Genomic DNA, 14,186 nt, shown 5'->3' with positions numbered 1-14,186 from the left:
AGCTGTATGACCCTGAACTAGCTACAACATTCTGGACCTCCATTTTCCCTTATGTAAAGTGGGAATAATAAAAGCTACCTCACAGGAGTGTTCCAAGGATCCTATGTAAAAGCACCTCCAGAACACTAACACACACACAAAAGCATCATTATTGTTATTAACAATTGTTACTGAATTATGTAAGTAAGCTTCTCTTCCACCAGCAAACTACCACAGAAGCAAGAAGTATTTTCTTAAAATATTGTCTTGAACCTGGGAATTCCTTTTCTCAAAAGCTCACAGTGCCTCCAAGTGCCCCTTTAATCAAACTTCAACATCTGATCTTTACCAACTAGACCCCTCTAGAACTCATTTTTATATTTACATACTGTCTTGTGTTCTCCATTCAGCAGTTCCAAAACCTGACTCAGATTCTCTGGTTTGGGAATTACGACTCCTCTCCACACAAGCTAATTCCCTTCTAGTTAGTTCCTCTGGGACTCTCTTCTTCCCTCCTACCCAACCCATGAGTTCATTAGCTTCAAAAAGTCTCCCCAGGGGCACCTGGGTGGCTCAGACCATTAAACAATTGACTCACAGTTTCAGCTCAGGTCATGATCTCAAGGTTTGTGAGTTCAAGCCCCACACCATGCTCTGCTCTGACAGTGCAAAGTCCACTTGGGATTTTCTCTCTCTCTCTCTCTCTCTCTCTCTCTCTCTCTCTCTCTCTCTTTCAAAATAAATAAATAATCTTTTTTAAAAAAGTCTCTCCAGACTCTAGGTACTGGTTCTCCTGACTCTATTTGGTCCATTTTCCTTCCACTTCTCCCAGTACTTCATTTATAAATATAAGTTTATGCAAGTGCCTGGGTGGCTCAGTCGGTTAAGCATCCGACTTAGGCTCAGGTCATGATCTCACGGTTCATGGGTTCAGGCCCCATGTAGGGCTCTGTGCTGACAGCTTAAAGCCTGGAGCCTGCTTCAGATTCTTCCTCTCTCTTTGCCCCTCCCCTGCTCGCTCATTCTCTCTCAAAATTAAATAATTTTTTTTAAATTATAATAAACAAATAAAAATCTGTGGAAGGACTTACCTCCCTCTTATAGGTACTAACATATTAGGCCTATAACAATTAACAAACCTCAACTTCCAAGTTCAGGAAAACATTTATAGCCATTTCTTACAATTAGAATTACTGCCTTAACTTGGGATAATATATACACTATTAGTAAGCAGGAAGTTGTTTTACTGTCTTTTTGCCTCACCAACACTTCAAAACCAAAATCTTAAAGATGGGTTTCATGTTTTTATTTCCTTGGCATACTGTTAAATGCAGGTGACTTTACATTTGTATTTCAAATTATTCTGATGGACCAGTTTTTCAACTACAGCTTTAATCAGTCCAGACCAGTCTGTTGCTGCATATGCTTTTTAAGATACTGTACACAGTATTTTCCTTGGCTTACTAATGAATTGGAGAAGGCTTTACAGGCAGTCCATTCTCCTATTCTCCATAGTTTTGTTTTATAAAGTGACCACAAACACTGAGTTAGCAAAACTGAACCACTGCTCCAAAAGGAAATATAGGGTTAGGTTCCTACAAGCCTCTGGGTCACAACATTTTCATCAACCAATCAATATATAACCTTGTATGTTTCTCTTTAAAAACATCTTATTATTTATAAATTATTTATAAATATACTGTTAACTCATTAACATTGAACTCATGACCAACAGCACTATAACTCACTCCCGAATGAAACCCAGGGGCGCCTGGGTGGCTCAGTCAGTTAATCATCCAACTTCGGCACAGGTCATGATCTCACAGTTCGTGGGTTCGAGCCTTGCATTGGGCTCTGTGCTGTCTCCCTCTCTCTCTGACCCTCCCCTGTTCACACTGTCTCTCTCTCTCTCTCTCTCAAAAATAAAAATAAAACATTTAAAAATTTTTTTTAAAAACAGAAACTTTTCTAACACATAAATTTTCTCTGTAAAGAACATCACAGCCTTCTTGCACTTAGTAACACTAGATACTACATTTAGGGGCCATATTTAACAGGGAAATCACCAACAAGGTACAAAAATGCAAAAACCGTAGCATTAAAAAGACTATGAAAATGATACTTATTTACAGTACAAGAGCTAAAATAAGAGGTCAGCATATTGATCTCAGCTAGGACTTGCATGTTGAAGCTCAAATTTTCCACTCCTCTGCATTTACATATCTGTAAATGATGGTAAAAGTACCATTAATATTGATTTCGGAATTATAAATAAGTCTTAGCAAGTATACTGAATTCAAAAATACAGAATCTGTGAATGATGAAGATCAACCATACATCTACTCTGTAAATGTCAACTGGTCCCTGTACTCTGAATGCCATGTATACTAATTCACTTCCACAATCCAGAGGATAAACACTACTGTAGCAAACTGTCCTGCAAGTTACAAAGTGGCATGCTACAAAAGGATATTTACACAGACAGAGGAAGCAGAGAATGTTCAACCATTCCTTCCATCATTACTGAATACTCTGCCTCCTCCCACTTTGTTGGGGGTGTCCAATCTGAGCTTTAAAAGATTGATCACATGTGGGAAAGATTTGAGCATATCTATAAATATATTAAGATTGAGCATATCAGTAAATATATGTATTAATTATTATACACATTAAAGTCTCTAGTGGAGAAAGGAGTTAAATATGAAAAGGCTGAAGGGTACAATAAACCCTGTGGTACTAGGATGAATTTAAAGTAATTGGTACGGGTTTTTAATATATATAGACAAATACAGAAATAGATGTGTGCATATGTAAATATATACATACATGCATTTCCTATTCCTGTCCTGACAGGTCCTGGAAGCAATGACCATATCCAGCATCCAGACTTGGTTTCCAAATAGCACTAGTCACTAAAAAGAACTAGTCCTCTCTGGAAAAAAGTTGACTTAGGAATGGGGCTGATGCTCCTTAAAGCCGTTTCCCCAGGAGCACTAGTTGAAAACAACTGTTTAACTCCATGGCTGCCTAAGGCAATGGATAATACTTGGGGAAACCAAGAGGCTAACAAAAGAAGCTTAAAAGGAAAAGCAAGGGAATGAGCTTTGAAAAGGTTTGACATAATCCTGGGAATCAGAAGGCCACTCATATGCACAGGGCTGTGCTCAAGAACAGGAAAAACCTGAGACCTCTGGTTTACCTTGAGGCTCTACACAAGGAGGAAGTGAAATTTAAGCCAGGGATGCTAAATGATTGGCAGAATGTTGATGGTGTACCCCAGCATGCACACAGCGCCCCTCAGCAAAAACCAGAAGACTTACTCATTACCTGACCACAAAGCTAACTGAGCTGAGACCACACAGCAAAGAATACAACCTTTACAGAATTAATTCAGAAAAGTCACTAAACAGAAAAACAATAACAAACTATGGGAAAGGACAGACCTGATCTCCAGAACTGTGATATTATATTATTTAAAATGTCCAGTTTTCAACCGAAAAAAAGAAAGAAACCTGTAAAGAAACAAAAAAGCATGGTCCCTACAAGGGGCGGGGGGGGGGGACCACAGAAACTGTCCCTGAGGAAGCTCAGATGTTACACAAACTAGACAAAGATTGTGAACCTATTTTCCTTAAAGTTTATTTATTCTGAGTGAGAGAGCATGAGCAGGAGAGGGAGAGACAGAATCCCAAGCAAGTTCCATGCTGTCAGTGCAGAGCCAGCCCAGAGCTGGACACCATGAACCACAAGATCATGACCTGAGCCAAAATCAGGAGTCGGACACTTAACCTACTGAGCCACCCAAGCAACCCTAAACCTGCTATTTTAAATGTTTAAAATCTAAAGGAGGGGCACCTGGGTGGCTCAGACAGTTAAGCTTCCAACTTTGGCTCAGGTCATGATCTCACGGTTTATGAGTTCGAGCCCCACGTGGGGCTCTGTGTTGACAGCTCAGAGCCTGAAGCCTGCTTCAGATTCTGTGTCTCCCTCTCTCTCTGCCACTTCTTTGCTCATGCTCTGGTTCTCTCTCTCTCTCAAATATAAATAAAGATGTTTTAATTAAAAAAATAAAATAAAGGAAACTATTCTGAATATAGCAAAGTATAAGAATGCTATCTCACAAAATAGAGAATATCAATAGAGAAATTATTTTTTAAAAAACAAATTATGTTTTAAAATAAGTAAAATGAACATTTCACTAAAAGGGTTAAACAGCAGATTTGAGCAGAAGAGAAAATCAATGACCTTGAAAATAGGTCAACCAAGATTATCCAAACTAAGGAACAGAAAGAAAAAAGAATGAAAAAATTTTAACAGAGTCCCAGAGACCTACAGGATACCATCAATTGTACCGACATATTACAACGGGAGTCTCAGAAGGACAAGAGGAAATAAAGAGAAAGAAAAAATATTTGAAGAAATACTGGAAGAAAATATCTCAAATTTGATGAAAAACATCAATCTATAAATCCAAGAAGCTCAACTAACTCCAATAGCATAAATCAGAGAGATCTATCAATAGACATATCATGGGCACCTTGGTGGCTCAGTTGGTCAAGCATCCAACTCTTGGTTTCAGCTCAGGTCATGATCTCAGTTCATGAATTCAAGCTCTTTATCTGCTGTCAGTGCAGAGCCTGCTTGAGATTCTCTCTCCCCCCTCTCTCTGCACCTCCCTGCCTCTCTCTCTCACTTTTAAAATTTAAAAACTTTAAAAAAAATTTTTACTGGAGCACCTGGGTGGCTCAGTCGGTTAAGCCTCCGACTTCGGCACAGTTCATGAGCTCATGGTTCATGGGTTGGAGCCCCACATTGGGCTCTGTGCTGACAGCTAGCTCAGAGCCTGGAGCCTGTTTCACATTCTGTGTCTCCCTCTCTCTCTGACCCTCCCCTGCTCACGCTGTCTCTCTCTCTCAGAAATAAATAAAACATTAAAAAAATTTTTACTAATATATAATGATAAATAAAGCATTAAAAAATAGATATCATAATCAAGCTGTTGAAAAACAAAGACAGAATCTTGAAAGCAGCAAGAGAAGCTATTCAACATGTACAAGGGATCCTTGATAACATTAATAGGTGATTTCTCTTCAGAAACCAAGGCAATGGGATGAAAAATTAAGACTTTCTAGATAAACAAAAACTGAGAAAATCAATAGCAGACATGCTCTACAGCAAACACTGGAAGGAAAACTTCAGGCTGAAATGAGACCCCTGACACTACAGTAACTCAAATCCACATGAAGAAATAAAGTGCACTGATAAAGGCAACTACTTAGATAAATACATACTCTCTCAAAAATAAATAAATAAACATTTAAGAAAAAAAAACTTGATTCCATTCAGCTCCATTCCTTCCTGACTCCCTTGTGCCATTAATGTCATTCAAATTTTATATTTAAACATTGTGTGCTCATCAGCATAGATTTGCAATTATTGCTTTATGCAGTTGCCTTTTAAATTAAAAATAAAAATAGAAACAAAATAATTAAAAACAAAAAGTATCCTTGTGCTGTGTATTTGTCCAAAGATATACAAATGGTCAACTTGGATATAAAATATGTTCAACATCATTAATCATTAGAGAAATACAAATCAAAACTACAATGAGATATCACCTCACACCATTAAGATGGCCACTATGAAGGAAAAAAAAGAAAGAAAAGAAGCATTAGCAAAGATGTGGAAAAACTGAAGCCCTTATGCTTTCCTGGTGGGTATGTAAACTGGTACAACAACTGTGGAAAATAAAATGGCAACTGCTCAAAAAATTAAACATAGAATTACCATATGATCCAATAATTCTACTTCTGAATATATACCCAAGTGAAGTAAAAACAGGGACTTGAAACGATATAAATAGTGGCAGCACTATTTCATAATAGCCAAAAGATGGAAGCAACCCAAGTGTCTGTCCTCAAATGAATGGGTAAACAAAATGTGGTTTATACATACAATGGAATATTATTCAGTCTTAAAAAGGAAGGAAATTCTGACACATACTACAACATGGAAGAACCCTGAAGCCATTAGGCTGAGTGAAATAAACCAGTCACAAAATGACAAATACCGTATGATTCCACTTATGCAAGGTTAACTACAGTAGTCAAAATCATAAGGACAGAAAGAATGATGGCTGCCTGTAGAGGGGGGCATGGTGATTTTGATAGGTAGAATTTCAGTTTTGCAAGACAAAAAGAGTTCCGTGAATGAAGGTGTGATGGCAGCACAACATTGTGATGTATTTAATGCCACTCTGAACTATATAGTTAAAAACTATTAAAATGGCGCATGTTATCTTGTATATATTTTACTACACTTTTTACTACAAGAGTGGCTTTCTGCAATTTCTACTAATGTCAAAGTAAAGCAAAAACGACCACCAATGCCCAGGACAGCTCATAAACCATAAACAAGTCCCACTGCACTTAAATATCCAGTTCCGCTGCTGGAGCTCCTCAGCAATAGCAGTGCTTTAGCTTCCTCTTCCTTCCTAAACCCATTATTGGAGAAGGGAAAAAATAAGGGGAAACTAATGAGAATGTTTCAGGAATATCCCTTCTCTGTGGTTCAAATTTCTTATTTTAAAATGGGGAAAATAATAGTGCCTACCTTTTCAAAGGGGTATTGTAAGGATTAAGTAAATTCACGTATATAAAGTATTTAAGAGTGCTTACCACATGGTAAGTGCCCTGTAAATATTCGGTATCCATATTACTGCCCAGGAAATCTCAACATCTTATTTCAACTACAACCTATATCTCAGCTTGCTTAGTCTCTCCTGAACACCAACTCTCCAGCTGCTTAAAAACAAAACAAAACAAAAAACTGGCGGTGCCTGGATGGCTCAGTGGGTTAAGCCTTGGACTCTTGATCTGAGCTCAGGTCTTGATCTCAGGGTAGTGACTTCAAGCTCCATGCTGGATGTGAAGCCTACTTAAAAACAAACAAACAAACAAACAAAAACAACAAAACACCACCATCTCCAACTGGACATTCTCAATGAAGATCACTGCTACATTAACTCAGTCATCCGAGGCAGACCTAAGACTCACTGTTAGATATCCCTCCCTCTCCCCCTCAATATCTAACCTTCCACCAAGCCCTGCAGACTCTGTTTCCTCAATGCTTGTTGAAATCATCCCCTTCTCTCTAGCCACACTTCCCCACCCCCTCTTAAACAGGCCTTCCTACGTCTTCCAGGATTACTTGAGTAGTTCTGACTGGACTTTGGGACCCGAACTTCAGCCCACTCTGACTGATCCATCCACAATTGCTACAGGGATATATTAAAGCAAAAATCTCATAGTGGGTATACATGTTTACTGTGAGTTTTTTTTTTTTTAACTTTTTTTATACTTTCAAAATGAAATTTATAAATTTCAATTTAAAAATGATAACAGAAACTAGGGGCACCTGGATGGCTCAGTTGGTTAAGCGTCCAACTTCGGCTCAGGTCATAATCTCACAGTTTGTGAGTTCAAGCCCCAAGTCAGGCTCTGCGCTGACAGCTCAGATCCTGAAGCCTGTTTCAGATTCTGTGTCCCCTCTCTCTCTGCACCTCCCCCTCTCACACTCTGCCTCTCTCTCGAAAATAAATAAATCTTTTAAAAAGGTTTTTAATTTAAGAAAAAGGAAGAAACTAAAGTGTTCCCCTCATCAGTGGTGGTTGCAGGAGGGAAGAAGAATAGGAGAAAAGGACTGCAAAAGAGTACAAAGAAATTTTGGAGAGTGACAGATATGTCCATTATTTTTATTGTGGTGATAGCTTTTCAAGTGTATACCTATGCTAACAGTTATCAAATTATATAATTAAGTAAGTGCAAGTTACTGCATGTCGATTATTCTTTAACTTTAAAAATTTTAATGAAAGGGGCACCTGGGTGGCTTAGTCGGTTAAGCGTCCGACTTTCGCTTAGGTCATGATCTCGCGGTTCGTGGGTTCGAGCCCCACGTCGGGCTCTGTGCTGACTGCCAGCTCAGAGCCTGGAGCCTGTTTCGGACTCTGTGTCTCCCTCTCTCTCTGACCCTCCCCTGCTCACGCTGTCTCTCTCTCTCCTAGAAATAAATAAAAAACATTTAAAAAAAAATAAATAAAAATTTTAATGATAAAAGAATATCAAAAAATCTTAGAAAACTAACTCCTTTGCCCTAAAAACAGAAGCTTTAACAGAGATGCTATCTACAGCATGATAGATGACTCCAAGCAATATGTATACATCACCTTCATGGACTACCTGCCTATCTCCAACACAAGTACCAAAAGGTCAGGGAGTGCATAACCTTGGCCTAAAACCCAGTCTCCAGGACTAGGGACAAACTGGGGAGCACAGGAAACCAGCCTAGACACTGAGCTGCTATCAGTTCATGTTAGTTTGCACACCATTCAAAGCTCCTCAATGTGCCTTTGCAGCTTACCCATGATGCATCTCCTCAACCCATTTGAAGGACTCAGGGTCTCAGCCAATAGAAGTACCTCAGTGGTTATACTATAGGCAGGAGAGCAACTTTAAAATGAAGATTGGGTTGGGGCTCCTGGGTGGCTCAGTGGGCGTTCGACTTCGGCTCAGGTCATGATCTCACGGTTCATGGGTTCAAGTCCCGCATCGGGCTCTGTGCTGACAGCTAGAAACTGTGCTGAAACACAGTTTCAGATTCTGTGTTTCCCTCTCTCTCTGACCCTCCCCTACTCACGCTGTCTCTCTCTCTCTCAGAAATAAATAAAATATTTTTTAAAATAATAATAATTTTTAAAAATAAATAAATAATATGAAGATTGGGTTGTTTTCAACTTGAAAATTATTTGTAGAATAAAATTCAAAAATAAAAATTATTTGAGGGGTGACTGGGTGGCTCAGTCAGTTAAGCGTCCGACTTCAGCTCAGGTCATGATCTTGTGGTTCGTGGGTTGGAGCCCCCTGTCAGGCTCTGTGCTGACAGCTAGCTCAGAGCCTGGAGCCTGTTTCAGATTCTGTGTCTCCGTCTCTGACCCTCCCCTGTTCGCTCTGTCTCTCTCTCTCAGAAATAAATAAAAACATTAAAAAATTATTATTATTATTATTTGGAAAAAAAAAACTTTTAAAAAGAAATTTTTCCTTGCTTAAAACATTTCAAAGGTTCCCCTCTGCCTCAGGAGAAACCTCTAATCCTAACCATAAGACACATGGCCCTGACTCCTGCCATTTCCCCGTAAGTGCCCACATCAAGCCAAAGATTCATATACAGTTCTTGGTTGTCTGGCATTAGTACCACAAGCTAACACTTCTCTTCTATGCCCTCTCTCTCCTTCTCTAATGCTCTCATTTAGTTCAGGCATCACTCCCTGATGGATGCTTATCCTCAAGCTGGTTTAGGTATGTCTCTACCCTGCTCCTATAGCACATGGTACAAACGTCTATTACAGCATTTCAAGTGTTGTATTAGTAGTTCTCTTTTCTGTCTCTATTAGACTATAAACTTCAGAGAAAGGTCTATGCTTTTCATCCTCAGTCCCTTGGATAGTTCCTAGAATGTAGTAACTCTCAAAACAGGTGCTGAACTAAAAGGAAGAGAATAAAACATTTAAATGTTATCTGTATCACCCGATTTTCTGATCAAGCCTATCAAACTTATTATTAAGAAAATCTGAGGTTCAGAGAAGTTAGGGGACTTGCTCAAGGTAAGTAATAGAGCTACGCTTTCAACCAAAGCTCTTCAGACTCTTAGACGGGTAGATTTCCTGTATTTGTGAATTCCTCATCACCCAACCCAAAGGCCTCTTCAGAATAGGTAATCAATAAATACCTGCTGCTTTCATGTTTACTGTCACTTTCATCTAGAATTAGGGGAGATTCCATTGCTTTGTCACACAGCACATTATATCATATAATTAGAAACCTTTAAAGAATCATAGTATAAAGTAAAAGTGACTTTCCTTACCTAAACTTGCTTTTTATCTAAAAAGATGAGCAGAAAGGAATAAATATAAAAAAATCTGACTAATAGAGGGCAGTTAGGTAGTTTATATGGATTCTACCACCTAAGAATAAATAACCCTGCAATGGTCCACACACTCAGGGGCAAGAATATTTAATATATCGAGCAGGCCCTAAATTCCAAGATAAATCAAGGTGTTCATTAAGGTATACAGCGCAATAAACTTTTCATCTTTTTCCTGATATATCCACCTTTAAAATGTAATAATTTACGACATCCTAGTTGCCATTTCTCCAGCAGTTCTCAGATCTGAATCAAGTTCTGCCCTGGCATCAACAATTACTTCACCAAGTGAATCTTTCTGTAGGTTATATGAGCTATTCTTCAAACAATTATTGAGGAGGAATGGACAGTACTGCACTTTGCTAGGCTGACAAGACATACAAGAAGTTAAATTGCAGTTCTTATAAACCATATATAAAAAGATTAGAAACATAAGCGTAAATTAACTCACAAGAAAGCCAGGGGCAGGAAAGGGCAGTGTCTGCTATGAAAAACAATGTCCTTGACCCAATTTTTGAAAGTCTGGCTAAAATGATAAACCCTCCCATCCCTCAATGATTAGTAACCAGGCTCTATATTATCCAAAATTCTTCTGCTGCCACTTTCCTTCTCCTTGAATTCCAAATGTCAGAGTATGCTAGAAGGATAGGGATGAATCACAAGGGCAGTAGTTTCCCACAAGGGTGCTAAGAAGTCTAGTAATTCCTTCCTCACTTCATTAATTCCTTACACATTTATTGAACACCTTTGGTGTGCCATACACTGTGCTCGACAGAGCATGAGCCCGTTTTTCAGCCAGCTTTCAATCCCATAACCTGTAACAGTATTCCGCTTAACTGTACAGTTAAGAATCGTCTTCCTGATGTCGGAAACAAACCCAGAGAATCTCGGAAACCGAAGGAACTGCAGATTAACGTCCTCATTTTTCCCATCGGGACACTGGGGCCCGAAAGTGACTTGTCCAAGGTCACATTGGATATCAGTGACAGACAGAAACAGGAACCCAGGCCTCTCGAAAACTCCAATCAGTGCCCCCACCCACGTGCTGCCTCTCCCTGAGGGAAAGCGGTCCCAAGAGGTAGCTGCGGAAAAGCAAACTTCGCCGAATTGAGGTCCGATGTCACTCTCTCCCTCCTCTAAAGACAGGGATGCCACCACCAAACCGAGGGTGGGGGAAAGTGGGAAGCTGCCTCAATTTCCCCGCAGAGAGGCGACCGCGCAGTCCCGCTGCCACACAGGCTCCCCTCCTGCACTCTCCTCCGGTTTGTCCCGCCCTGCCTCCTCCGACTGCAACCCTGGGGGCGACCGCAGAAAATTACTCCTTCACTCACAAGGACTCGCACCAGCAACGCCATGTTCCTCTGCAACCACTTCCGGGTAAAGAGTGGCCTTCCGGAGTCCCCGCTGCCCCCACCCCTTGTCTAAGTTGTCCTTTCGCGGGCGGGTGCCCGGCAACGGCAGCGCAGGCGCCTGCGCCTGCGCTCAAGAGCGCGCGCTTTCCCCACCGTGGCGGGAGCGTCAGGTTCTCCCCAGTCTTCCCCCTACGACACGTCACAGAGACTCGAGTCTTCTCCGCTGCACCTGTCCTCCTTGAGGAATAGCCTTGGGCTTTTCGTAACTCTCTCCTTAGCCACCTCCGTCCCCCTCACCCAGCCTCACTCCTCAGCGCCCCGCTGTCAGAATTCTTCCTTCGCGCTGTCAGAATTCTTCCTTCCTAGACTTCCCCCACGGGAATCCCTCCCCTTTTCCCGGGGGTGGTGGGATTGGGGAAAAAAACAGGACTTTGAGGGATCCCAGCATTGAAGAGCTCCCCCCCAAAAAGCTTGAGAAGTTGTAAGAGGAACACGGGAGAGTGTTCAGCTGAGTCCTGAAAGTCAAGAGGGCAGTCACCTGCTGAACCGAGGCCTGAAGAGAAGGGAACTTCTGGGGTTTCTGACTGGTTGGTTGTTTAATGTGAACATCTTTGAGTATTGATAGGAAATGATTGTGAAGATGAAGACAGAAGAATCAAGGGTACAAAGAGTTTCTTGAGGAGGTGGGAGAGAGTGGCCTTGGCTGGTGGACCTCATCCACTGTATCCCAAGAGCAGTAGAGGAGGGGAGCTGTAGGTAGGTGCTCCTGGGGTTGACTGGGAGCAGAGGGGCAGAATGCTAAAAGACTTCCTTTTCATTCAGTCAATAAAGATCCAGTGAATGTTCACCTTGTGCTGGTCACAAGACAGGTGTGGATAATGGCTTGATGGAGCTCTAGACTGGTGGAGGAAGCATACAAAAATATAGTAAACCAATGAAAAAATAAATAATTAAAAAGTGTGGGAAGTGCTTTGAAGGCAACAAAGAGCTAAACTTGAGAATAACATGGGAAACTACACTTTAGATAGTATGGCCAGGTAAGGCCTCTCTGAGGAGGTGACATGTAAGTTGAGACCCAAAGGATGAGAAAGAGCTAGCCATGGGAAGTGACTTTGAATATGCTATTTTATCACAGCAAATATTGGAGGATGAGAGAGGGATGGAAGATTCCAGGGCAAGAGTCCTGAAATAAGAAAGAACAAGGGTTTATTTCAAGAAGCCAAAGAATTGGGTATTTACCTCAAAAGGATATATGCACCCCTATGTTTATTGCAATATTATTTACAATAGTCAAGATATGAAAGCAACCTAAGTGTCTATCCACAGATTAATAGAGAAGATGTAGGGTATATACAATGAAATGTTACTCAGCCATGAAAAAGACTGAGATCTTGCCATTTTCGACAACATGAACAAAGCTAGGGGGTATTACGTTAAGTGAAATAGTATGACAGAGGAAAACAAATACCATATGATTTCACTTATATGTGGAATCTAAAAACAAAACAAATAAGAAAGCAGAAACAGACTCACAAATACAGAAAACTGGTAGCTGTGGGGGGCAAGGAGTTGGGGGATGGGTAAAATAGATGAAGGGAATTAAGAGGTAAAAAAAAAAAAAAAATCCCAGTTATGGGGCACCTAGATGGCTCAGCTGAGTGTCTGACTTCAGCTGAGGTCATGTACAAGCCCAGTATTGGGCTCACAGCTGTCAGGCTTGCAGCTGTCAGCACAGAGCCTGCTTCAGATCCTCTGTTCCCCCTTTTTCTCTGCCCCTCCCCCCTCCTCCTCTCTCTCCCTGTCTCTCTCTCTCTCTCTCTCTCTCTCTCTCAAAAATAAACATTTTTTAAAAATCCCAGGTATGAAATAAGTTACAGAAATGAAAAGTGCAGCATATTAATCAATAACATTGTGGGGCGCCTGGGTGACTCAGTCAGTTAAGCATCCAACTTTTGATTCTGGCTCAGTTCATAATCTCATGGTTAGTGAGTTCAAGCCCCACATCAGACTCTGCACTGACAGCACAGAGCCTGCTTAGGAGTCTCTCTCTGCCTCTCTCTCTCTCTCTCTCTCTCCAAATAGGTAAATAAACTTGAAAAAAAAATATTGTAATAACTTTGTATGATGACAAATGGTGACTACACTTATCATTGTAAGCATTGAGTAATATGTAAAGTTGTCATATCACTATGTTGTACACTGGAAACTAATATAACAGCATATGTCAACTATACTTAAATTTTTTAAAGGGGGGGTTGTCTTGGTGGCTCAGTCAGTTGAGCGTCTGACTCCTGATTTTGGCTCAAGTCATGATCTCACAGTTAGTGAGTTTGAGCCCCACATCAGGCTCTGCACCAACAGCAAGATCCTGCTTGTGATTCTCTCTCCCTCTCCCTCTCTCCCTCTCTCTCTTTCTCCCTCTGCCCCTCTCTGCTGCTCAGGCATGCTCGCTCGCTCTCTTGCTCCTTCTCAAATAAAAAAAATGTAAATGTTTTTAAAAAGAATCCAAAGAAGGAGCTCCTGTGTGGCTCAGTCAGTTGAGCGTTCCATTCTTTTTTTTTTTTTTTATGTTTTATTTATTTCTAGGAGAGAGAGACAGAGACAGTGTGAGCAGGAGAGGGTCAGAGAGAGAAGGAGTCACAGACTCCGAAACAGGCTCCAGGCTCTGAGCTGGCAGTCAGCACAGAGCCTGACGCGGGGCTCGAACTCATGAACTGTGAGATCATGACCTAAGCGAAAGTCGGACGCTTAACCGACTAAGCCACCCAGGCGCCCCGAGCGTTCCACTCTTGGTTTAAGCTCAGGTCATGATCCCAGGGATGTGGGATTGATCCCCATGTTGGGCTCCAAACTGGGTGTGGAACCTGCTTAAGATTC

The 14,186-nt window shown here is 40.9% G+C and overlaps 1 protein-coding gene across 1 annotated transcript in view; it reads right to left on the bottom strand.

Moving 5' to 3' along the window:
• LOC120242800 (ubiquinol-cytochrome-c reductase complex assembly factor 1) overlaps positions 1-11,346 on the bottom strand; it is a 101,535-nt gene extending 90,189 nt beyond the window's left edge. The window contains exon 1 of the mRNA XM_039248742.1: positions 11,289-11,346. Within this exon, the coding sequence (XP_039104673.1) occupies positions 11,289-11,312 (24 nt within the window). The 5' untranslated portion in view covers positions 11,313-11,346. The remainder of the gene's footprint in view (positions 1-11,288) is intronic.
• Between the last annotated feature and the right edge of the window lie 2,840 nt (positions 11,347-14,186).

The sequence above is a fragment of the Hyaena hyaena genome, unplaced genomic scaffold, assembly GCF_003009895.1.
Source record: "Hyaena hyaena isolate Hyena2069 unplaced genomic scaffold, ASM300989v1 scaffold_315, whole genome shotgun sequence".
Classification (NCBI taxonomy): Eukaryota; Metazoa; Chordata; class Mammalia; order Carnivora; family Hyaenidae; genus Hyaena; species Hyaena hyaena.
This window is presented reverse-complemented; position numbering and strand designations above follow the sequence as displayed.